This window comes from Tachypleus tridentatus, chromosome 8, assembly GCF_004210375.1.
Source record: "Tachypleus tridentatus isolate NWPU-2018 chromosome 8, ASM421037v1, whole genome shotgun sequence".
NCBI lineage: Eukaryota > Metazoa > Arthropoda > Merostomata > Xiphosura > Limulidae > Tachypleus > Tachypleus tridentatus.
Window position 1 is genome coordinate 128,497,217 of NC_134832.1, and position 27,374 is coordinate 128,524,590.

The window sequence follows — 27,374 nt, forward strand, 5'->3', positions numbered from 1 at the left end:
TTAAAATATAATAAAATACAGATGTGAAGTAAAATTAGACATAATTCTCCCCCAATATCCCCCCCCTCTCTCATTTCTGTTTCTGTAATTTCTGTAAGAGGCACTAGAGTTTTCTTACAAAGTGTTTCCTGTGGTCCCACATCTGAACAGAACCATCCTGACAGGCACCAGCAACTAGAATACCATCACGACTGTAACGACATGCTGTAGGAATTGCCCGTAGACCTCCTTGTTTCTTGGCTTTAATCACATGTAATTGCTTTTCAACATCCCACAATCGAAGTGTCCTGTTGAAGATATCTTACATTCAGTGATGTTATGGAATAAAACAGATTACAGCAATGTTAGTAACAATATCAGAGGGATAGTTCATAACAATATGCTTAGATTGCACTTTCATGCCTCAAAAAAACTCAAAACTAAATTGAAGATAATGTAAAAAACCTCTTTCTACAACAATGCATTTCTAAATATTGAGGGAAAATAGGACAATGTAGGTTTTCTTACATGACTTTCCCAAATTCTTTGTTCTGAAGTATAAGATGTCCACACAACATAAATTTAAAATCAATATTTAACGTTCTCTAGAAAATAGGTTTTGGTATTTGAACTACACATTCTAATTACTTGCTACAAACAAGAAAAATTAAAATGATATCAGTACCAACCCATCATTGGAACAACTTAAAAATTCTTTTTCTCGTGGATGCCAACAACCATCATTCAACATAGCAATATGGCCCTGTAATAACATCAAATCATCATTCAACACAACAAAATATAAACTACTAAATATCACCAAATACATAAATTTAAATCTACAATAACAAAATACTACAATTCAACAAACTCTGACTGCTTCAGATACTTGCATAAAGTTACACAAGAGCTATCTACTCATAATCATCTTAACTTTATGCTGCTAAAGGAAAGACAGACAAATTATAGCTCCCCACTTTCAACTCCCAAGTTACACTAATAAAAAATTCCTCTCACTAATGTGAACTAACCTTTGTTCTAGCCATGTCTGTAATGTACTGGTCTCCTTTAGCACATTCAAATATTTCAAATCCATCCCTGTCCAAAACTTTCGCTTGACAACTCCCAGAGACTACTAAAATTGCATCTCCAGTTACAGTATACTCTAAATTTTTGATCTGGTGACTAAATAAAACATATAAATATACTTTAATACTAATTCATTTTCTCTGTTAACACAAAACAAGTATCTCTCTCTTTCTATCTCACACACATTTTACTACTATTGCTAAACAGAAGAAAATCTAAGACTTTCAGTCAATCTTTATTCATCAAAGACAGTTCTATATACATTTAATGGAATATGTATTTTATGTACCAGAATTTTAAAAAATTGCTTACAAAGCTAATGATTTGTCTCCATAGTAATTCCCTTTTTATCTGTTAACCATAAAATGTTATTACATCTAAGATTATAAATATTCTTTAAATGAAAATGCATTATAATAACAAGGTACTTCTTAAGAATTACGGAAATAATTATTTCTTGAGTATTACAGAATTAAACTGAGCAGCTTACCACTCACAAGGCCTCAGAGTTCGGAATGACTGCAAAGAAGCATCCATGCCAGCAAAATCCCAAAACTGAATATCAAAATCAGAACTTCCTGTAACTAGTCTAGCTCCACTGGGGTCCAGCCCAAGTGCTGTCACCTAAGACAAGCATGAGAAAATTGTCACTCTGTGGTTTATCCTTTATTATAAACTCTACAAATTCAACAAAATTCTGTGAAATATTTTCATTACATCTAATTATCAAGTCTGCACATCAAATTATTAACTTAATACAAAGTTTTTACATTTACTTAGCATTCATTTGGTTGTGTAGCATGTAAACCAAATTATTTTTATGCTACTTGATTAATCCTTCTGTAAAACTAACAATTTTATTATTATTAATCTCTAATATGTATAAATTTCATAAACCTGGTTAGCAGCCTTACACTGATTAATCAAATACTAACTACTTTTGTATTTTACAAATTATGTGATATTAACATTATTAACTTTGTATTTATAAACTACTGATTTGCTATAACTAATTATTATAGCTTCAGAAAGGAGCTTCAGAAATATCTTCAATATTTTGACTGATTTTATGTCAGAATATTTTGTTTCTTAAGCTCATGTTACTCTATTTTTATATTTTTACTTACATCACTGATACATTAATTCAGTACTTAGGTTAATTATGTGCAGTTTCAAAAAATATACTGAAGTATGAATTTTTATTCTAAAGAATAAACAAATTAAAGAACTAAAAATTCCAATTTAAAGATCTAATTACACAATGTAACACAAATTTTGTTTCTGGATAGTATGTGTTATTTCTTAATTGCTTATGTTGTAAAAATACAGAAAATAGCCATTATTCCCTTCAAACTTTGCTTTTGTGACCTAGATAATAAAATTTAGAAATTAACCTATTTTTTATGTAGAAACAGGCAAATTTGCACATTTTCATTTACATAAGATCTGAATAAAACAACATATTAATCAAAGTTTACATGTATTTATACTAAAGTTATACAAAAATGTTTAGAAGTGAGTAGTTTTTTCAAGATTTGTGACTGTAATGTAAATCACTTTCACATATCAGCCCCCAAATGTAGTCTCCCATCATGTTTCCGTTCTACGCTCCCAGGTCATAAAAGCAAAGTCTAAAGAGAAAAATAGGTATTTTCCATTTACTTTAGGCATAAGCAATTGGGAAATAACACTTTCTGCCCAGGAACAAGAAAAAGTAAAAAAAAAATTACATAGTGTTATTTATTTATTATTGAATAAATAGACAATATTCAAATAGAAAATATAAAACCATTTAATTAAAAGATTATACTATTGTCCTAAGACAAATAAGAAAAACGTATTTGATATATTCAAAATAATATATAATTATAGCAAATGTATAGCATAAGCAGACATTACAACACAAAATATCAGTCATCCGAGCTATGAAAAGATTGTGGAACAATGTAAAACTACAAACTCACAGTCTTATCTCCATGACGAAGCTCAACTTCATGACTATCTGGAATTTTCTTATACCTGTTCTGGATAAAATAAAATATTGTAGTACTTATTTTTTTAAAACTAGTTAAAAACCAAAGTTAACATTTTCCTACACTGAAAATGTACTTCCAACAGATTCTTAACTGCACTCACAGCACAGTTGTTTCCAACTTGTACTGCCTTCTGTGTGCACAATGTTTTGCTAGCCATTAGCCTTGATATTCTCACTTACCCTCATGAGAGGTAGCTGAATGATAGCATGTGACAACCCTCCAGCAATAAAAGTGCAACACAACTCCCAGCACATCTGACTCCCTCTGTGTAGCTTAGCATTAAATCACTTCAAGATTGAGCCACAGAGAAGATAAAGACACAAGAAATGAGAGGAAGCGTAAAGAGTGTAAGCAAAAGTAAAAATCTGTACATTTTCAGTGTAAAGAAAATTTAACTTCTGATACAATATCTTACCTCCACTCACAAAGTAACTAGAATCCTGTGTTGGATTGGTGGAGAAATCAATATAATATTACCTAGATCCCAAAGGAAGCTCAAAACCATGGGGTGTGTGTGCTTAAGAAGCATGTAATACACACCCATGGGAGATAGCACCACTTCTGAGCCAGATATATTCTTTGTCTGTGAAAATGATATGTTAAAATAAGGGTAGAAATATAGGAGGGACCCCATAAATATATATAAAGGAATCCCTGGTGTAGAGTGGCTACAATGCAGTGGATCAACAGAGCCATGATAGAAATATTTGGTCCATGGTAGGAAGAGGATCCTCTACAGTTCATCTTAGACATGAGAACTGGAAGGGGAGACCTGTTCCAAGAATCTGCATCATCTTGTGTGCATATCCAATACAACAAACACCAGTGCAGCACATGAAGCAATACTGGGTGATTCTACAAAGAAGGACAACTATGTGGTGGTTCAATTCCAGTCCAGAATCATGCAGCACTGGAAATGTGGCTGGTCCAGCTACAACTAACACTAGTAAAACCCAGAAAAGTGAACTGCATATTAAAACAAATCATCCAGTCCATAACCAAGCTGCATCTAGAATAGTATATCAGGTCCATGGCAGGAGAAATGTGTATGCACCATCTACACCAAGAAAACACATCCTACTCTTGGCTGACTGGAAATGAGCACACTCATAAGGAAGTCTCCATGGTCCACCACCTCAGCAGCTTGGAGCTGGCAATTGGTCTGGAAGAAGTGGGAGAAAGTAATGTGTTGGAAAATCTGAAGAAATGCAGCACCAGCAGTGTAACAAAGGACTGAGAAACCCTATTTTGAAAAGCAGACACTAATGAAGGAATGGCAAGGATAGGTAGCAATCCCCTTCTGTTTTAATCATGCTAGTCCATGAGTGTTCAGGCTGAGACAAACATCTTCATGATGCAAAACACCATTAGGAAAAACCTACAAGCATTCTACGATGGGCATTATTGACCTCAATGGCTGTATCATGGGGGTTTAAGAAAAAGTGTACCCCGTAAAGTAACATTTGCCAATGAGCTGTATCCACACATGCAAGTAACGCCCCTTGGAAAGAAAAAAAAAGAAAAAGAGCATCTACTCGCTCATAGAGAAACCATGAAGTTCAAGATAGCAACAGGAGGTACATGGTAACCTACAAAGCAAGAAATGGCCATAAGATAATGAAAACCCTTAATAAATGTGTTAAAACGAGACATAATGCTGGTGTGTACAAACTAAAAATTCAGAAAACAAGTGTAGAAGATATTTAGAAAAACTAAGTTTCCATAAGAAAAACAAGGTATTAATAAAACATTCCATAAAATTTGAGTGAAAAAAATGTATTAACACCACAAGTGACAATTGAGAAGTGAATCTGGGCTAAGTTGCACAGAAAGAGTCATCTGTGCTGGAAGTGTCCTGCTCCAATTGGTGGAAGGTTATCACAAACTAGTATGGATGCTATCACACAGCTGCCTTATGTTAGGGTAGGTGTGAGTATCAAGGTTAATACCAAGCAAAATCTTATGCATATAGAGGGCAGGGAAAAAAAACTATTCTGTAAGAAGAGGTAAACTATTGTATCACAACTATATTTACCACACTATGTGTGCAGTTCAGACTCAACTTTTAGTCAACAATACATGTAAACAAATTTACAAAGCTTAGATAGTTGTCAGCTTTCAATCCTTTTATAAAAAAGAATTAACATAATTCACTCAGAAGCTTAAGATTATTTCATAATATAAAAAAACAAAATTTTCAAATGAGAAAAAAATGCCTAAACCTCTTTTAAGTAATGATTACCTTACACAAAATTGTTTTCTTTTGATAAAGAATTTAAAATAACATTTACAGTACAGGAAAATATACTGTCCAGTTTTGGGATTCTCTCCACTTGCATATTAAAATATTCAAAGAATGCTATAAAGTGATCATTATCTTTTTTTTCTATTTTTCTTTACTACACTAATATGTATCGTTCCTGATTAGCTCAGTTTATTCAGTATTTCTATTTGACAAACTAATCACCATTTCATCATCATCATCATCTTCTTCTTCTTCACTCTCACCATCACCTTCCTCTTCTAACCTGGCTTTAATTTCAGGTGGTAAAGGTGGTCCAATAATGTCGTCATCAGATGAAGTGGTATTATCTTCTTTAGGTTGTGACGTTGAAAGGTGTGCCACTTGCTTTTTATTGTTATCATTCTGCGCATCTCTGGAAACAAAGCTCTCAACTTTTAATTCTGGAAAGGTACACATAAAAAAAAAAAAATACAATGATGACAAGGTTTCACCTGCTTTCACTATGTATTCAGGACAGCTCTTTAAGTTCTTAAAGTATACACACACTCAAATACAGTAGTAAAAATAACTAATTTAGATTTAATATGTATAGCATTATATGAAATTAACTATTTTTTGCAAAAACATAGTATTATTTAACAATTACAAATTTAGTGAATAATACAATTTAAGATTTGGATAATTAAATTAGTAGGCTCAAACACTATAGCAAAAGCAACTTACATCAGTATCCTCAGAGATATAAAGTTCAGAAAAATAAATTGATATTAAATATTCGTGCTTTCTAAGTAGCTTATGTGTTTTTGTTTAAATTTCATGCTTTTAACCTTCATTTATATCATAGTTTTACCTTCATTTTTCTGATTCCTCTCAATAGCAGCTCTCCTGGTTTGTTCAAACATTGCTTCAAAGTCAAATGTTCTTGCTTTTTTCCCTGAAAACAAAAACAATTTTGACATAAACCACAAATTACAACTACATTTTGTACAACTGTATAAGCTCCAAAATTAAAATGCAAACTATATTAGCTGAATAAATATTTCTTACCAAATCCTGAGAAACCCATAAGTTTTGACATGTCATCAGAATCTTCTTTATTTGACGAATTTCTACTAAATTCCTCTGTTGCTCCTCCATAATTTAACTTTTCTTTATTAAATACCTGTCTGTTGTCTCTAAATTGTCTTGAATCCCGACTCTCTAATTATAAAGATAAAAAAAATTTAAATAACTATGAACGTTATTTTTCATAAAAGCAGTTGAAAACAAAAATTCAATCTTGAAATAAACTCCATTCTAGTTTTTAATACAAAATAATACAATTTTTTTCACTTTTTCAAATTTCATGGTACAGGAAGAAACCTTAAAAAGTCAATAATTCTGATGAAATGAGTATCATCAAATAATTATGACAGAATTGTGACTTCATGCCAATAATGATCACTATTAATTGTTTTCAAAATCTTACAAATATTATCGAAAATTGTCAGTTTCTTTAATTTAAAACATAAAATTACATAAGAGTTGATACCGACAAAGGCCTAAACACGTAAGTAGCACGAATAATTTTAATTCTTATACGTTACGACGATTAACTTCAACAAATCGAAATTATCAAAGAAATAGTTACCATGTCTTAGATTACAAGTTTGTCACTATTGTTTGTGTCACATAACAATAATTTCTAAATATAATAATATACAGTCATATATTATTTTACTTTACAGCTTTAGTAAGAGAAAGAATAATGAATATCAAGATAAAGAACTAAATGACACACACTCACAAAATCAATTCGTGTATAGTATCCGAATAATGGAAATTTGGATTAAATTTACCTCGCAAAATTCTCATTTCTTCTAAATCGTCCTCCATATTTGTTTATTATTGACCTCTGGTGGTTAATTATTTTCTCCACAAAACCTAAATGTTTAAAACATAAATAAACAAATCCCCATAAATGTTTCTATAAGCTTGTAGCAAACTAACAACTTTGTTGAAGAATTCAAAATTTTAATATTTTTTAATTTGTTAAACTCTAGGCTTTTTTGTATGTATAATAAAGAATTTGCTCTTCCAATCTTACAGAAACTTTTAGAAGACATATATGGCATTTTTCCGTGAGATGGCGCTTTGAAACATACGTTTCAGTGAAAGATGGATGGGGAATGTTGTCGACCTTTACGTACTTTTAAAGATTTAAAGTTAAACACATGGCTTACAGATCAGTGTAAAACTATGGGTTAGTATACTGTAAACAGTTGTTAAACTTGTTTTGCATTGTGTTTCGAAATTATTGTAATGAGATATTTTTCGTGTTCTTTATGTCTGATACAATGAAATTGACAGGTTCAACTGAAAAAGTGTGCAGTATATATGCTGTTTCAAATTCATTGAAAATTCGTTGTTTGTTTTTACGTCCTTGTCTTGTTTCTTGTAATTAAGTTCTCAGAGTAATAAAATTAAAGATAGTTGTACTGTGTTGAGTAATGCTTACGAATACTGATAATGTTTAGTGGATAGAACTGCCACGATGAAGTAACATTGAGATACCCTCGCCCTTAATTTCCTGATTTTAGCATTATTACCTCACAATTAGCTTAAACTGATGTCAGACCTTGATGCCAAATTTACTTTTCATTTCTTATAATCGATAACTGTGTTTATACTTTTAAAGTATTTAAAATGCTTTATTTTGATTATACGGTAGTGCTAAATATAGAAAAATTAAACTTCGATTAAGCCAATTGTTCTTGTATTAATTAATATCTCTATGTATATGTAACTCTTTAATTGTGTATAATTTCTCTTTCTTTTTTTTTTTTCTCCAAGGTTTAACTGCACCAACTTTAGTGCAGATAAATTGTATACCTCCTATTTTAGAAGGGAAAGATTGTATTGGCTGTGCAAAAACTGGTAGTGGAAAGACCCTTGCATTTGCTCTACCAATCTTACAGAAACTTTCAGAAGACCCATATGGCATTTTTGCACTTATTTTAACACCCACCAGAGAGTTAGCATTCCAGATTGCTGATCAGTTTCGAGTATTTGGAAAACCAATTGCGTTGAAAGTAAGAAATATTTCCATAATCTTATTATTTTCTGTTGTAAATTTTTATTGAAAATAATTGAAATTAATATGTTACATTATGAGAAGTTATTAATTCAGGAAATATTTTTTCACATAGATCTAAATGTAACTTGCTTCTAGCTATCACACTAACATGTATGTATAAATCTATTAAGATTTAAGATCATAACAACTATTGGAAAAAGTCTAGTAAGCTTTAAAATTACCAGTAAGAGGTCATTATAGTTCCTTTCAGAAATAAATTAACTAAGTGTAGCTTGATGATTAAGGTGCTTACATTCTCCTAGTTTTGGTGTAATTGAATATGCTCAACCATACAACTATGGGGTATTATAATATTCAGTTCCACTGCTTGTTGATCTCTTGGAACTACTGGCTCGTGGCCTTCACTATAGTTAGCAGTTCAAATTAGGGATAGTGGCAGTTAGTTTTTGTAGCTTTACTATAAATAAACGAATATTGTATGTCTTTAGGACTGTATCATTGTTGGAGGAATGGACATGATGATACAAGGAAAAGAACTCGCACAAAGCCCTCATGTTGTCATATCCACACCTGGTCGTTTAGCTGATCATTTGGAAAGTTGCAATACCTTCAGCTTAAAACGAATCAAATTTTTAGTTCTTGATGAAGCTGACAGATTACTTGAAGGACATTTCAATGAACAGGTTAGCACTTCCTATATTAAGTTAGATTATGTACATTTTTGAGGAACTGGCTTGGTAAATGTCTTTTTTTTTCATATGAAAGTGAAGAATTTATTGAAAGTTTCGAGAAATGTTTTCTCTTTAGTACATTATTGAATCTCCGAAGGAGATAGTATTTTAAACCTTGTTTATATCACTGAAGAAGTTATGACTAGAAAAATATTGCAAGAGTGCTTTAGTACTGGAGATCATTTTATTATCTTATGTAAGTGCTGTCCCCTTACTGGAATAGCAGTAAGTTTACAAATTTACACCACTAAAATTAGGAGTTCAATTTCCCTCTGTAGACATAGCATCTAGCCCGATGTGGCTTTGCTATAAGAAAGCACACATATAATTGCCAGAAGACTGGCTGAAGAGCTAAAGTAAGTCATGTTGTTGATTTTAAGCAAAACCATTTTGTATAAATTATTGGTAGCAATAACAGTTTACTATTGTTTTTAGTTTAAATGTAAATAAATAGAATTTAAGAGGATTAACATAAATGACAGTGGAATTGTTAACCTTACAGGAGAAATGGATTTAAAAGTTTTTTAAATATTAGAATATCTCTTTCATATGATTACTATTCTTATTTATATTAGTTTTGTGTAAATAATGAATAGCTTTGTAAATATTATTGACAGGAGAAACTTAAATTATGGGTTGGTAATATAAGTAGTACTAGCATAAGATTAGGCTGTAAAATAGGCTAAATACATTGTTTTATTACATAAATACCATCTAATATCTGGTTATTTGTCATGTCTATATTTCAAAGATAAACTTAATTATTTTAACATCAAGATTAAGTAGTGATAAAATACTGAAGTGTTTTGTTGTTTATTCCCAAACTACAATGAACAAGAGTGGTGTGGGTGTTAAATTCTCACAGTTTGTAGTGTGAGGGTCACAAGGAGTGGGTTTTACTTGGAACTCAGGACTGCTGTGCAATCTTAGGGAATCTAGTAGTGAAGGTATGCAATTTCTTTGTAGAGATTGCAGGTTGGAGGAGAAATTGGAAACTATTCTGAAGAGTGGAAAATGGTAACAAGGTTTCCAGGAGAACTTGCATTTTTACAAGCAAGGGGTAGCTAATGACTTTCAGGAAGTTAAAAATATATGAGTAGGGCTAGATGCTATGGATTTAATTGTAATGAGCTGGTTCTGTTACAATAACAGCTTTTAACCTTTAGCTTGTGCAGATGAGGAACTACTGGAGAGAAGGAAAAAATGGATGGGAAGGACAACTTAAGGAGGATATGGTTATGAATAAATCTTTAGTAAAGACAAGTAGATAGGATAGCCTTTGGGGCAAATAAGAAGAGAAAAATTAGGCTATGCTATCCAGAGACAGGAGCAGAGAAGTAAATAGTAAAGGACACTAGGCTGCTTGCAATGATAGTTCTTGTGCACATGAGGATGATTTAAGAAAGGATAAATTAGAGGAGTTAATTGATAAATGCAGAAGGCTGTTAAAGGTATTTGTAGAAAAGGACCATATCTAATTGTGTCAGGGACATTGCTGATAATTGTAGGGAAGAAATTGTAAGTTGGTTACTAGGCCTGAATGCTAGACTTAGTTTAGTATATAAGAAGGAGCAGATTGGCTAGTTGGACTTGTGGGATTAATTAAATAGGAAAAGAGAACATTTTTTAATGATTTTTTGGTTAATTTTAAATAGGGTATGGGCTGCCTTGACTACAAGTCATTAATTCAGCTGTAAAGACAGCTTTAAATTTGGACTAGACAGTGATGAGGGCTAGGATAAGTTAACTTGTTACTAATGTGATCTCAGAAGTATAAGAAATAAAGTAGATGATTTTAGACCACTGGTTGGAATGGAGGATTTTAATTACAGGATTAGCTGAAACTTGACAAAATGTAAACAGAAATAGGCAGTTATAGGTTATTTAATATAAAAAGAGTACTAAAGTATGGAGTGGCTTAAAATGTAAAATGTGAGTTATGTCCTTTTGAAGTTGTAGATGTTGGGTAATAACAAGAAGACTAAATCTCTTTGTGTTTGTGCTAATGTATTTTAGGTGGAATTTATTAGAGATTACCATATGAAACTAATGAAATTGAGAAATGCTGCAGTGAGATTAATATTTCAGCTATTAACAAGGTCATAATTATGGGTGATTTTAATTTTAGGCATATAGATTAGGATATTAAAAGTCAAACTGTGAAGGAAACACATTTTTAGAAATAATTCAGAATGATTTCTTTTAACAGTTGGTTAAGAAAGCTACTAGGAACAATGCTGTTTTAGATTTGTTATTCATTTCTAATATATAAATAGTTTAGTAATGTAAATTGGGTGAATATCTTGGTTCATAAGATCATTGAGGTTTGATGTTTTACTGCAAATAGAAATTGAATATAATGAGATTTTGATTAGAAATTTGAAAATGATTTGAATAACTTAATTGGATATACTGGACAAATGTGCAAGATATTTCAAAATAAATTTTAAATACTATAGATATGTGTGTTCCTTATAGAAAAAAAAATGGTTGCTGCAAATAAAAAACCAGATTGAGTGACAGAGTATGAAAAGTAAAATAAAAAAAAAGCATTTTTAATAAATTTAAATTAACTGCTATGGCAGGAGACTTAGAGGATTGTAGAAGTTCAAGAGAATTGGTCAAATGAAAAATTAATAAATCAAAAAGGATATAGAAAGAAGTGTTGGCTGAAAGTGTACAAATCAACAGTAAGAATTTCTTTAAATATGTTAAGGTTAATCAAAGTATTTTTATGAAAGTAGGATCTATGAGGAATATGTGGAAAAATTTACATCTGAAAATGAAGAGATGCCTGCAATTGTACACCCATTTTTACACCCACTTCAATTTTTACTTGTACAAATTTTAAGCAATATACATCATCCTTAACAACTGTTAGATGGAAATTAAACTAAACAAGACCATATTAATTCTAAACTTTTAAGAAAAAATTAGACCATTTAAAGAAGGATAGAACTCCTGGGCCAGGTGATATTTCCCCAAGAGTTTTGTGGGAGGTGAAGGATTAGATATGCGAGCCACTTGCTAAATCCTTGAATAGTGGACAGGTAGTAGCAGATGAGAAGTGAGCTAATGTTGTTATTCTTTTTAAGGAAGGTGAAAAAACTGCCTTGATAATTATAATCCTATTAGTCTTACATCTGGAGAAGGTAGCATTTTCTAGTCTTACAAAAGCTACTCAGCAGTGAATTAATTAAACTGCTGATATCAAGTTCTTGCATATTTCTGGCTGTGTGGTGGGTGTTGCTGACTCACTAAAGGGCTCAGATTATGTGGTGAGTTGGACAAGTAAAGTGCAGGTGGCTTTAAATTATAATAAATGTAAAGTAATACATATGCATTATTATAATTTGAATTACAAGTATAATAACTGAAACAACCTTACTAGTTCTTGTAGGGAAAATATATTTTAGGTTGAATCTAAAGAAGTATTGCATAAAAATCAAAAGAAGTTATAATTTAATTATATGTATGTATATATGTGTATGTATATATATACTGAAGTTTTAAAAAGATTCAGAAAAAGGCTATTAGGAAGATACCTGGGATAGAATACTTATAATATGATAAGAGGTTAAGTTCACTGGAAGTTTCTCTTGAATGAAAAAAAGTGAGAGAGAATATAATTGAGATATTTAAGATTGTTAAGGAAATTGGTGGGAATAACTTGACTATGGGACACAAATATGAGTTTTGGCAAAGTAGAAGCCATCTTATCCAAGACATTTTTATTTTTTTAACAGCAAGGAATGGTTTGTCTTCAGATGTGGTGGAAGTAGTAAATTTAAAGAAAGGCTTGATAAATAGTTGAATGACAAAAACTGGTTTTTAGGTTTAGTGGATGGAACAACTCAGATTGACCACCAAGTCCTTTGTAGTCCTTAAATGTTATGTGCAATGATCAGGTTGCCTATAAAGAAATGTTATTGTAGAAACAAAATTAATTGGTGTTGATATAACTGTTAATAAAAGCTTTAATAAAAATACATCATAGTCTTCAGTTTATTTTGAAAAATGTTCAGTTTAAAAATATGTGAAACATTTGATTGTCTCATGAGAAAAAAAAAATATGAAAGAGTTCAGAATAAACCTGCTAATGTTACACCTTACTGAAAAATTTAAATTATTAAAAAAGAAAAAAACATAGAGAGACTAACTTGCTTTCTCCCCAAAGTATAAGCTTTAGGGATTAATTGATTTATGTTTTGTTGATAAGGTTTGGAAAAACGTATTGTGCATGTTTTGAGTAAAGTGATCAAAAGAGTAAATATTAAAACTTGAATATTACAAGTAATTAGTATAAGCTGTGAAAGCAGAATTTAAATTTATCATTTGTCATATGTTCTGAGTGGTTTGAATGGCTTATTTGATGATTATTTGTGTTCTATTTAACTTTAATAAATTTGTAGATGTGAAATATTGCATATAATTGTATGTGATATTTGGGTTTGTGTATTTTGAGTAGGAAACTGTTTGACCTTATGGTCATTCATTGAAGACCTTGCTAATTTTTAGATGTCTCAAAATATGTTACAGAAAATTAGATTTCAAATAATAAAATGTGACCTGTCATTTACATAGTGATTGAATAATAGTAGTGTAAATGGCAAACATTTAAGTAGTTTATTAATTTCAGAAATTTTTGTTCAAGCTTGAATTTATGGTAGCATTGTGTAAGTATAAGTGAAACACAAATTCTGAACGTAAGGTTTAAAATATCTACTTTGTAAGTTATTCAACATTTTTAATAGAAAATAATCTCAAAAAGTTTTCAGTTCATGCAAAGAGAAATTTGTATGGAGGTTATTAAGTTTCATATCACAAAGAATCCTAATATTACTGTAACTAATCTTTACATGTTGAGAGTACTAGTAAAACACTGAAATACTGTGTCTTGTCTTTTATCATCAACTAATTTCAGCTGAAGACAATATTTGAAGCTCTGCCGAAAAAACGCCAGACTCTTCTGTTTAGTGCAACAATGACACAAACTCTTGAAGAACTAAGAAATATTGCCATGACTAACCCTTACTTCTGGTCAGAACCAGCAGAGGTTGCTACAGTAGAAGAGCTTGATCAGCGATATGTTCTCATGCCTAGTCATGTTCGTGATGCCTATTTAGTGCACGTAGTTAAAAACTTTGTCGAAAAGAGCCCAAAAGGTTCTGTAATTATATTCACCAGTACATGCAAGTGAGTGTGAACCACATGACATTTATGTGTATTTTGATTTTATAGTTGATACTGAGGCTTTTAAAGATCTATAATTGCTTCTGTTGTGAATGAAAAAATAAAGGACTTAAATATTTTACCTACACTGAATTTTTTTTAATAATAGATCAATTCAAGTTCATTATACATATATTATTAATAAAAGAAGAATAGAACTTTATTTTTCAAATTTTTGTTTCAAAGCATAAGGTTGAGCAGTGTGATGAAACCATATTTGCCCAGTAAGGTTACACAAATAACCATTGAAATAACAGAATTGACTATAGGTAGCATTTTGCATTACATACATAAAGTATTTAAATTAACAGCATATTGCATTTACTCTGGTGAATAAAACATTGAATTTATACATAACTCTTAACCAGGCCCAACGAGGGGGTTGGGGGCAGTGTCTAGGGGACCTGGGAGGAGAGCCTACATATAATGCTTTGCTACTTGGTGTATGTAGGGGGAGGGCCTTAATGCTTCCTGCCATGGGGCCCATAATGGCTCTCGACGGCCCCACTCTTAACCTGTGGTTAGTTTTCTGAGTAAAAATCTTGAACTGATCTTTTAAAACTGATACCTGTTGCCCCTAATATTTAAATATTCCTTTCCATTATTTTCCTTCTATCACTGAAACACATCTTTTCTAAGCTCCAGACTGTCACAAGTACCCAAATAAAGTTTAAGTGTCTAAGCATCTTATCAAAGATATTTTTCTTGTTGCTAATCTCTGCACATTTTCCAGAATGTTAACGTTACTGCACTCTTAAGAGATTTTTATTAAAGGTAGCTGTCACAAACCCCATCTGGTTAAGTGTTTTTGTTTAATAATTATTAAATAAAAATGTTACTTTATTATGATATATGACACAAAAATGAATTTTTCTTTCTTTACCAATTATTCACTCTGTGTTAGGGGCAAAACATTTCCAAGACGTACACAATGAATATTTTTCATGCAATCTGTAAATTGGTTGCTTGTTTTTTTAGAGAAGGTATAATTTAGTTGGTTTACACTGCCAAACACAATTAATGTGTTTACTGTGTGTGTGTAGGAGCTGTCAGATCTTGTCCATGGCTTTCAAATCTCTGGGGTTTGAAACAACTGCTCTTCATTCTATGATCAGTCAACGACTACGTTTGGCAGCTTTGGCAAGTTTCAAATCCAATAATGTGAAGATTATGATAGCAACAGATGTTGCTAGTAGAGGTTAGTTTGCTTGTGAAGTTTTAATTTAAAAACAAGTGTTTACTCCATATATACTGATTTACTAAGAAATATTACTGTGAAGTTATAGAAAGTATAGGTATGTAAATGTACAAATATATTTAATCTTAAACTTAGGTCTTGACATTCCCCAAGTCGAGTTGGTCATTAATTATAATGTACCATCAGTGGCAAAAGACTATGTTCATCGAGTTGGGCGAACAGCACGTGCAGGACGAGGAGGAATGGCTGTTACCTTGGTGACCCAATATGACATCAATCTGATTCATGCAGTAGAAAATTTGATTAATACAAAATTAACACTTCTTGAAACTAAAGGTAAGAGAAAAACATTCTGAGTATTCCATTAGAGTACTGAAATTGTGAAAGGATTTAGTTCTGTGAGAAGAATTTCTATTTCTGTGTCATAAAAATAGAACTTGTTTGAAATCACCGAGATATAAATGTTTCACAGGAACATCTCTGTATGCTGCTGTGAAACTCTAAGAATTGTTGACAAGTTTAAATGGTAATTTTGCTAACAATATATCTTTAGAATTATCCAACTTAAACAATTTGGCAATCAGTTTAACTACTGCTGTTAGAAAACTGGAAAATAAGATTAGGAGCAGAAATCAAGGATGCAAAACAGGAAATGGAGTTTGGGTAAAGGATGATTTCAAAAAGGGTAGGAATGAGATAGTGCTGGGTTTACAAGGATATACAGTTATAAAAACTTTAGGGCTAAAGAGCATTGAGATACCAGATTAATAGATTAAGCCTTTGGCTACTTCATTTAAAAAAAACTCATAACCTAAATGAGTCAAGCCTTGTGATCGTGTTTGTTGGCTTGCATTCAAAATGTTATTGAACTACTATTTTATGAATTTGTCAGTAAATTTAACATCAAATTGTAAATTATTATTCAAGGTTTAGTATTATAAATAAGTTAATTTCCTAATCTAAAAGTAAATATTTAAAAAATACATACACCTAAATTCCAATTTTTGTGTGTCACATGGTATACTGAATGAGGTACTGTTTAAAATTAGATGTTTGTGATGTCAAAGTACTAAGTCTATAGTTTCATACAAATTATTAACTCAAATTACTGATATTACTAAGCTAGAATATATAAGAACCTCCTGTCTTTTCATTTTGCTGAGATATGGCTTATATACCAAATCAAACACTGGCCCAGTTCACTTTCTAGTTTTAAAATGTTCCCTTAGTCACTTTCTCAGCCATTTTAAAGTATTTGGAAGCCATCTCATTCATTAAAATCAAGATTTCAAACAGGTAGGTCTTTAGTCTGCTTTAAATTAGATATTTTTTAGATAAAATACAGCTTAGTTACTAAGCTTGGTGAATTATAGTGTGACTGTGTGGTATCATTATAGTTATTTATGACTTTTTGCTTATTCTAAATACATTTATAAAATCTAAAAAAATATTTTGTTTCACATCTTCCACATACAAAATTTGAAAAGGCTAAGGAAACTATGGCAAGCAGCAAAGAAGTACAAAGATGGCTGTAACTATAAAATATAATTAATAGTCTGTTTTCATTTACTGTTCTATGTTTTAAGAAAAATAAGTTTAAGAACTAATTTGTAAATAGTAATAATTTATATACATAATGATGTATAATAATTGAAATGTGACTGTATTATAACAAGTACTTGTCCACTAAAGCACAGTCAAACAAGTCACTTTGTAAAGATTAAAGGTCAGTTTTATATTATTGGATACAGTAACATGAGTGCACATGTACTTTGTCAATGTGAGTTCTATAATGTTCGACAGGTGTGAATGGAAGGTCGGTATAACAAAATAATAAATATATATAAACTGCTCAAAAAAATTAAAGGAACAAATACATTTTCTTATATAATTTATCTCTGTGTTCCAAATGCGATAATATTTTTATTTTTTTAGGTAATTTGCCTCATTTCAGTTCCATCTGTATCCATTTTTAATGTGTGATGAACGGTAAAACATGGAGAAATAAACTTTTTAAAAATGACCAATATCACCAAAACTGACATCCCACATGAAACATTACTTTAAACAGTTTACATGCTTTTATTCAACAAATGTTTGAAACATTCAATATCTAATGTGACCTCCACGGGCTGTGGCACACTCCTGACAACGATTTGGCACACTTTGAATCAGTCTATCGATTTTATCTTGGGCTATGGCAGCCCACTTGTCTACCGGGGCTTGTCGAGTTCCTGTACATTTTAAGAAGGGTGCTGGCATTCACTAACATACCTTGACAGCATATCCCAACAATGTTCAATCAGATTTAAATCTGAAGATCTGGAGGGCCACTCAAAAGTTTCTATTCCTTCCTCGTCAAGGAAGTCCATACATAGTCTTGCAACATGGGCTTGCATGTTAACCTGCATGAGAATGAACCTATTGCCGACAGCACCGGCAAAAGGCCTTACAATGAGTTCCAGAATTTTATCTCTATATCGTCATGCATTCAGAGCACCCCTGTCAATTATGAGTAAGTTCGTGCAGCTACCCAAGCATATGCCTGTCCATACCATTACAGAACCTCTTCCATAAGCGTGGACTTGCACAATGTTACAGGCAGAAAATCGCTCTCCTCGGTGTTTCCACACCCCTGCACGAGACACAGTGTACCTGCTCTCGTCTGTCCGCAACACGGTGGCCCATTGACAAAGTTACCCATCCAGGTGCTGATGAGCAAACTCCAACCTGGCTGCATGGTATCATGCTGTCAGAATAATGTCTCTTGCAGGCTGTCTAGCCCTAAGGCATCCTTTGTACAGATGCTTGTGAACTGTTTGGGTCAACACACAGGTTTTGGTGGAATGCTGAAGGTCATTTCACAGTGACTGAGCCATAGCTAACCTGTCCTGCAGAGTTGTAGTCAAGACGTAGTGGTCCTCTCTGGCAGTGATGACTGCCTTGAACTGGTATCCTGCCATAAGAATTTGTCTCCTGGTAATATTGCCAAAGTCAACTGATGATGCTTGGTGACACACCAACGAGCTGTGCCATCCTCCAGCATCTGGACTGCCCTGGCCACCTTGTTCTCTGTCAGATGGTGCCTGACTGCTTGGGTACGCAAGATGAAGGTACATACTGACAAAACAAGCTGCAAAAGATCCATGTTGGTGTTTGTTTCAAGAATTAATGAGGAATACATAGTTTCACATAACAGCCTTATATAGGGTACCTTGAGTTGTATTCTCCTTGAGTGAGGTGAGTTTCGTTTGAGTCGCTTCAAACTTCATTCACAAGCTTAAAAAATACTTGTAGAGGAACAGATATGTTTTTCATACACAAATTTAGTTATGTCAAAAACAAACTGAAATATGTACTTGTTCCTTTAATTTTTGAGCAGTATATAAATGTGTAATGTTGCAAGAGTTAATCTATTTAGACTCAACAGTTGTATTTTCATGTTATAATTTGTAGTGATTCTAGAACAAAAAAAAAATTATAATTATTTCCTAATTTTTTTATGATAGTTATAAGGTTGGTAAAATTTACAAACTCCTATAGTTAGGGTACAGAAAATAACAGACAAAATATAAACTTTTGCTGAAAGCAAGTGTTTGAAATGTATTTAGGAGTTTTAGAAATTATACAAATAATATCTAAAATTTTAGGGATAAAGAAGAGCTTTTAATCTTAACATGAAAATCATTCAGACTAGTAATGAAACAGACTGTTTTACAAATAAATATTTAGTAAAAATACTTTGTTAAAAAAATCTTTGTATACAAAAGACTTGCAATATTTACTAAAATTCTATTAACATTTTTACACATACTACATCAAAAGTTATGGTATAAATACTTTTGTATATTATACAGAGCCCATTGTGAAAGGGTAACATACTGATAAATATTTATAGTTGGTAACACAAATAAAGATAAGATCTGTCTTTCTGCCTTCTACATAGAATGTATTGACAGTTTAGTTGTTGGTACTAATGAACAATATCTTATATTTCTGCATAAAGGAGTGAATGATACTAGAAATTATAAATCAGAAGTACTGTTTAAAAAGTTTATTTGCATACAGATTAGATGCGAGAATGAATTAATTAGTATACTCCAATTTTTAAAATAAAGGTTATCAAAGATATGCTTAGGGTAATGGTAAGCTGCTTGTTACTGTGGGGTGATTTTTAAGGTGAGGGTGAATTATATGTTAAAGATGGGTTAAACAGGTAAGATGTTTGGGGAAGCTCTAAAGATGTTCATTAAAGATAGTTTAAATCTAGGATACTGGCAATAAACAAGTTGACAGTATAGCTAGGGTGAGGAGGTGACTGGAATAAAGCATAAATTGAAGAACAATTTTAAAAGATAAATCTCAGATTTAGGGATGAGCTTATTGTGTGTTAGGAGTGTCACAAACAAAGTAGTCATGTTAATTTAAAAACTCAAGTTTAAATGAGGGACTATGATACAGTAAGAATTACTGAAATTTGGTTAGGTTTGAAGCATGAATATTGATAGTTGAAATTATTTTGAAATTCCAAGTTGTAAATTATTTAATAGTTATAGCTTTTTAATAAAGTACATAGGATGAATCATTATTTACAGAATGAGCATCAATGTTTTGGGACTGAAGAGAAAATATTGTAGTCAAGAGCAGTATTTCTAACTAACCCTCATGTAGATATTGGTAGTAAAAAGGTAAAATTGAGAGCATAAAGATGAGTAAAGATGTAAACCACCCAATATTTTTCTGGACTTCTAAAGGAGGTAAAAAATCTGATATGTGGGCTTTTTTCTTTCTGATTTATGGTAAGTCAATAGACAGTAGGTTGGTGCTTGAGTATGAGAGTTGCTAATGCTACTTGTAATTTTAAAAGAGGTGATAAGAATTTCCTTATAAATTATAGATCAGTTAGTTTTACTTCTGTAATTGGAAAAATTTAAGTCTGATAAAGGAAGCTTGGTAAAATCATCTAGTAAAATATAAAAAGAAATCATTCATTATAGAGAAGTTTTTTCTATACTAATCTGTTAACTTTTTTTAGGATATTATGTGTTATCAGGATGATGTAAATGGTGTGAACTGAGCATACTGGATTTTCAAAAGATATTTGATAAGGTGCCACACTAAAGATTAGTTTTAAGAAATCATACTGTTGTATGTTTGAGAAGGACAAGTAAATAATATTATAGAATGGTTAATTGAGAGCGAGGGCACAAAGTTATTTTTAAAGGCAACTATTCAAACTGGGCTCTTGGAGTGCCTCAGGGGTCAATGTTTGAATCTTTGTTTTTTCATAATGATACTTATAGGGACATAATTAGTAAGTCAGTAAAAAGACATTTGCTGATAGTGTTAAACCCTTGAAAATGCTAAGGTATTAGAGAATGACTTAGATCAATTGGTAAGCTGAATAATTATCTACAAAGTAACTTCTGATAAGGGTGCATTACCAACTCTCATGAACAGCTATACTTGTTCAATGCTGCCATACTGTGTAAAACATTTTTATGCATGCCACAAGTCTTCTATCTCTTCTCTATTGGAAATTACTTATTCCATTGTGTCTCATATAACAACCTTCCACTGGTGAGAGTGACACACACACACACACTCATGCATGTGACTCCCTCTATTCAATTCTACCAGACTATCACTTCTTATTTAGCAGTGCTCATGTTTAGATGTTTAAAATTTTCTTTGGTGTTCCTCATCCTTAATAGTTAATTAGTTATACTTTTGAAGTGGTATTTTTCATTAATTATTTTTGTTTATACAACTGGTACCTTTATTTTTTATTCATTTTCCTTCAACCTACTCAATATCTGATCCATTTAGGTGTTTGTTTGTTTTTCAACACTCATCTCACCTTACCTCACCCTTCTCCTCTTTGACTTCATTTGATGGAGCTTTCAGTTCACTACTTTCTTACTGCTCCCTGTATTATAACTCATGAGGTTCTATCACTTTTGGAGATGTGGTCTTGCATGGCAATACTTATACTCTTGGATCATACTCAAATGTGAGCTCTTCACAACCAGTAGAACCTTGCATGGGTTCCTCTGCAGGTTATTATTCTTTCTCCTACCATAGTCAGTGATCTGCATTGGTGATTGGACAGGACCCATATGTTGACAGGTGTCTCACTTACTCCTTTTCTGAATTTTCATATTTTCATGAATGCTTCCATCCAAGAATGGTGGGTGTGGGTCAGTTTATAGTTTTCAGGGTGTTGATTTATATCCAAGAAGTCTTATCAACACTCTGGAACTTCTAGCTGTATGTCAGGCTTGAATCATTTTCTTCAGCTGGACAAACATCATCTGGTAATAATTCATTCTGAAAATTCCAAAAGTGGTTGCTTATCTCAGTCACTAAGGTGGAACCTGTTCGTGATCCCTATGTTTTTATATGTTGGATTTTCTCTTCTGGATTCACACATAAGTTATCTATATTATTGCATGTCATGTTCTAGATGCTTTAAAATCTTTTCATAAATTATCTTTCCTGTCCAGACAAAATCTATCTGATGGAGTGGTCTCTCGATCCTTGTTTTCTGGTGGCTTTGCCTTCAGTGGGGTACTCCTTGCATCAGTACCTTTGCTACATCCCTCAACCACAAACTACCTCTGTTTTAGTCTGAAGTCTCTCATCCTCTTGGTCTGGCTGTCAATGATTTTGATCATCCATACCACTTCATGTTAAGTCATTATGATTGCTCCTTACTGGCCAGTGCAATGGTTTCCTCAACCTTCCCCTTCACTACCTCTTCCAATATCTCCCTCCCTTACTTGGCAACCTCAGTTATTGATGCCTCTTCTCACTCCTCCTGTCCTCCATTTTCACACTTTTTTATCTGGTCATTGATGAGGAAATCAGATTTGTCCTGACATGTAGCTTCATTCCTGGCCTGTTCCATTCACCATTCTTCTGTAGAAATTTGTCAGTGTAATGGAATGGAATGTAGTGGAATCATTGGTTCCTGGACCAGGGGGTTTTCAGTTGATCAGCCCACTGTTTCTCATATTGCTTAGTTTCTTACTTGACTTTTCCATTCAGGTCCTTCATCTCCTTGATTTCTGGGTATAGAGAGGCTTTATCCCATACCATTCATTTTTTCAGATACTGTAGGGTATTTACCTCTCCTACATGCTCCTTGTTGATACATTCCTTCCAAATTCATTGGCTTCCATGGCAGGCTGCCCTTCTGCACTGAGATTTTATTGTGGTCCTCTGTTACCTCTCTTTGAAACATTTTCCACATATTCCTTGTTTCACTTTTCCAAAAAGACTTATTTTCCTTCTCCTTCTGGCCTATGGACATTAGTGGTGTGACTTATTTGCCATCAAAGGTTCATGTACTCTTTGTCATTCCATATATCTTCTTTATCCAGACTATTCTTTCCTCACCCAAACCCCAGCAGCTATGGAGGGCAATTCTTACTTTTCTCTGGTTTCCCTTCCTTCCATTTCCCACCTTTATCCTTGGCTTCCAGCTAGACTTCTATGCCCTGTACATCATCTTTCTCTGGTGTTATATTACCTACAGGGCTTCCACCTGTAGTGCTTCTTCCAGCCTCTTTATCCCATGACAACCATTCTCTGTCCATGATTTTTCTCCTTTCACCCTCACCAGTGCATTTTGGGTTTTGATTCAGTTGGCTTATTCCCCTTTTTTTTTGTCCTCCTGTACATTATTCCTGGTGTCTTCTTATTAAGTCTGGCACATTACCATTTCTCTAGCATCTCATCTTCATCACCCATTGGAAGAACTACTTCAGTTGGCATCTGAACCACTCCTAATATGTTTGTTCTTCACTATTTGCATAGGTACACAATTTCTTCCTCTTTAGGCTATTTATTGCCTTCTACCTGTAGCCATTCTTCTTTGGTCTCTTGAGTTTGAGGGGAAGATAGTACAATCCTCATCTTACCCTTGCATGGATGTTGGTTCTCAGTGGCTTGGGTTTTGTATGTAGTTGACTTGCAGAGTGTGGTCTGTTCCACCCTAACTATTCTACACCTGGAGGCACTTCCTTCTTTTTTTTTCCAACACCTCTTAGATGTGGTCCTCTTTTTTTTTGCCCATATATATAAGATCTTTCTCCACTGGGCAGATGTGGTGTGGTCTTCAACATCAGATCTTTGAATCTAACTCTCTCACCTCAAACTGTGTCCTTCAGTTGCTTTAAAAGGATGCTTCTTTTCTTCCCTTGCACTGGCCCTTCCACCTATTTGGTGTGGAACTCTAGCCATTTATGTGAGTGCAAGTAATGTACCATATCAGAAGTTATGATTTTCACATACTGAAAATATATTTCCTCCCCTCACACTTCCCACCCTTCCTCCACACAGAAAAAACAATTCATCCATTTTCTGCCAAAACTCAAAGTGATAGTCTGGTAGAATTAAATAGGGGGCATTTTGTGTATAACAAGAGTGTACAGCTTTCTCATTGGTGGAGGGTTGTTGCATCATAATTTGCATAACAGACACATTGGAAGAAATCATTTCCAATGGAGGGTAGGCAGAAGGCTTATTTTATGCATGAAAAAAAAAATGTTGAGCATAGCTGTTTATGTGATGTTTATGTATCACAAATACATTTTCAGTATAGGAAAATTATAACTTTAATTATAGTTAGTGCAAAGTAATGTATTTAGGCTATTTTAATTTGGATGACATTTAATACAGATGGGAACCCATTCAATAACATGACTTAAAAATGGTCTTGGCATAGTAACAAAGAAGTCAACAAATCTCTTGAAGTAATTCTCCATTGCTAGTAATAAAACCATCAGAATTTTATGGTATATTTATAGACATATTGGCTTTAAGTCAAAAAATGTAATAATTTATACAAATAACTAATCAGTCCTTTCTTGCATTCCTTGTGTATAGTATGGTCTCCTTATCTGAAAAGGACATTGGCTTATTATATTACAGATGAGGATTGTATAACATTACAATGATAACAAAGCTTGTGTGCTTTCATGATGCTGAGACCTATGCTGTTGGTTGAGCAGTTACTAATAGTTCTCTTTAGTTGTAACAGGTCACTTGTTCTCCAGATCATTAGTGGTTGTGTGTCAGATGACAGTTGTTACATAAAACTGATAGTTAAAAACATTTCAGTAAGTTCTTAAAAGAAAATTGAATAACAGCTGGGATGTCTATTTCAAAACAACGTGCAGGAAGTGTGCCTTTTCTCCATGAAAAATGGTTGAGTGTTACCGTGTCAAGGATGGGCACAGCCAAAGCAGTTAGTCACTACTGAATTGGAACAAATGGAAACAGGGTACTCATAAAACTTACCTGAAAATGAAATTGGATAAATGCTCAGAGGATGATGTTGATTATGAATGATATTGACTTGTTGGAAAGTGTTAAGGGGAAGGCTATTAGGATGATTCCATGGAATGAAATGGTTATCTTTTGGAAGTAAGATCTCTTCATACCTTTTTTCTTGAATAAAAGAGAGGGGTAATTTCAGTCTTGTTGAAATTACAAGATTATCCAAGGTATGAATATGGTAAAGATTTATTTATTTATACTATATTCTAAAGATAATAGAATGAAGTGACACAAGTTTAAAAAGATTAAGAAAAGACAGGCTAGGTTTGTGTTAAGATAATTTTAGTTTGCTAATGGAGTGATTGGCTTATCGGATGAGTTGTAATCTATAGTAATGGAGTCCAGGACCTTATAAAATTTTAAAAGGGGGGGGGGTATCAAATTTCTGAAAAAATATACATTTTATAAATTTTTATTTTTTTTAATGGAGGTTGTGCAGAGACAGCCTAGAAAGACCAATTGTTTTCAGTTGTCTAGATGATTGTTTGCTTCCTTGATCATTTTTGTTTATAAAATGTTACTGATTGTGTCAAGTCACTTCTAAATATTAATTAGATAACAATTAGCATAATACATTCAAATTCAATTCTCATTATATGAAAGAAAGTCAAGTTAAAACAGTCATTCAAACTATTTTTTATACATTTATCTTACTTGTACAAACAACCTTAATTTTGAAGATAAATATGTTGAAAAGTGAAGTGCTTTTAAAAGGAATTGTTTGTTTTGTAGGTGGTTCTTGTCAGTTTCGTAGCATGTCAAGAGTTAAGAATAAACTTCATTTTCTGCTTTTAAAACAAGCACTACTTTATACTACACTGTAGATCATATTGTAAAATGAGTGTTATATTCTAGGAAAGAAATATAGTTTTAACTATAGCTAGGACTAAAAAAATCTAGTTCATACCATGGGTAAGACTTAAACAACTGAAAAGGTCTGTAATAAAATTTCTGGGGAAGATTGTTATTGTGACAATATAAAGTTAATTGTATTATTTTTCAGAAAAGGAAGTGTTAAATATTTTGACCCAAGTGGCAGTGGCTATGCGAGAAGCTGAAATTCGATTAGATGAAATAGACTTTGGAGAGAAGAGGATGATTAACAAGAGAAAGAAATTAATTCTTGAAGGAAAAGATCCTGAGAAGGAAGAAAGAAAGAAACAGCTTAGAAAGAAATTGAAAGAGAAGAACCAAAGAAGAAAACAGAAACTCAGACAAAAAGAAAAAATTAAGTCAAAACAAACCTCAAAATCTAAAGATCCTACATAAGATGCATTAATCATAATTAGTGTAAATAATCTTTTGATATTCAAAATAAATATGTATTTTGTAAATCTTCAGCAGTAACTAGTTTGTTCATTTAATTAATTCATTCTTTATTTGTATTTATTTGAATTTTCAAGGCTTTACTGGAATTCAATGGGAAGCAGATGTAATGTAAAACCTCTGTAACATAATTAATAATGAAAAAAATATTATTCTAATACACAATTTTTATTACAAGAAATATTTGAATTAAATCTATGGTACTCTTTTTTGGAATAAGCCCTCCTCAGCTGATAACATCAAATTTTTCAAGTTGCATGTTGCAGTTTTTTTCAATAGCATTAGTATAGTTTCTCTGTATAAGATATTTGTAAGCTCATCTGAATACCTTTTGGACATAAAGTATTTTGTTATTGCAGTAAAAATAGCTAATACATTTACTATCTATTACACATGTAGATAGGTTACTATCTATTGTACACATACACATAAGCTTAAAATTAAATACTATTTAACCTTAAGGTAATACATTGAAATAAAGCATCTAGATTATTTTAGTAACCAGTGTCAAAGGTATATAAATTCAGGTGTGAACAAGCTACTAAGACGTAGTTCAACAAACTAATGAGTACAGTTTAGTTTCAATGAACTACCATGTGAGTTTTAACCAAGAGAACATGTGCAAAGAATAGAGATGAGTCCTTAGTCTGCTCACTCTAGGTCATATGTGTGTACAAAAGCACATTGTGCTAATTCAAAAATAAATTGATAAACAGTGACTTATAACCATAGTAACAAAGAAGACTGGTAAATGTTCTGTTCAAACATTTAGTTATTTACATAAAAATTGTTCTTCTGTTTAAAGAACAATCTTCTGTGGTAAAGTCATTGTGTATGTATTGTTTTCACATGGATAATTGTATTATTTCAAAATGATAAAATCCCTGAGGCAAAGCATTATGTTTGTGGATTTACAACGCTAGAATCTGGGTTTAAATACCCATGGTAGGCAGAGTACAAGTAACACATTGTGTAGCTTTGTGCTTAATTACAAACAAACAAATCAAAATGGTAATTTAAACAAAGACTGCTAATTAAAACTTGTTTAACACTCCTACGAAAAGTGGGGCCTAATAGGCCCCAGAGAAATTGAAAGGTTATTAATATTAGGCTAATA

General features: G+C 32.3%; 2 protein-coding genes across 3 annotated transcripts in view; one reads left to right on the forward strand and one right to left on the reverse strand.

Moving 5' to 3' along the window:
* Positions 1-7,282, reverse strand: part of LOC143223467 (WD repeat-containing protein 70) — a 30,613-nt gene extending 23,331 nt beyond the window's left edge. The window contains exons 1-9 of one of the 2 annotated variants that reach the window (XM_076451493.1): positions 7,188-7,282; positions 6,397-6,549; positions 6,200-6,283; positions 5,572-5,789; positions 3,033-3,092; positions 1,559-1,692; positions 1,011-1,164; positions 669-742; positions 119-287 (exon numbers count right to left, since the gene is read on the reverse strand). In XM_076451493.1, coding sequence (XP_076307608.1) covers positions 119-287; positions 669-742; positions 1,011-1,164; positions 1,559-1,692; positions 3,033-3,092; positions 5,572-5,789; positions 6,200-6,283; positions 6,397-6,549; positions 7,188-7,224 — 1,083 coding nt within the window. In that variant the 5' untranslated portion in view covers positions 7,225-7,282. Of the gene's footprint in view, positions 1-118; positions 288-668; positions 743-1,010; positions 1,165-1,558; positions 1,693-3,032; positions 3,093-5,571; positions 5,790-6,199; positions 6,284-6,396; positions 6,550-7,135 lie in introns of both variants that reach the window. The other variant, XM_076451495.1, reaches the window with a different exon arrangement.
* Positions 7,283-7,463: 181 nt separating this feature from the next.
* LOC143223468 (putative ATP-dependent RNA helicase DDX49) lies at positions 7,464-27,151 on the forward strand. Its single transcript, XM_076451496.1, has 7 exons — positions 7,464-7,591; positions 8,182-8,420; positions 8,914-9,108; positions 14,081-14,352; positions 15,432-15,586; positions 15,722-15,922; positions 25,935-27,151. Exons 1-7 carry the CDS (start codon positions 7,507-7,509, stop codon positions 26,198-26,200), a joined length of 1,413 nt encoding a protein of 470 aa, XP_076307611.1. The 5' UTR covers positions 7,464-7,506; the 3' UTR covers positions 26,201-27,151.
* The last annotated feature ends 223 nt before the right edge of the window (positions 27,152-27,374 follow it).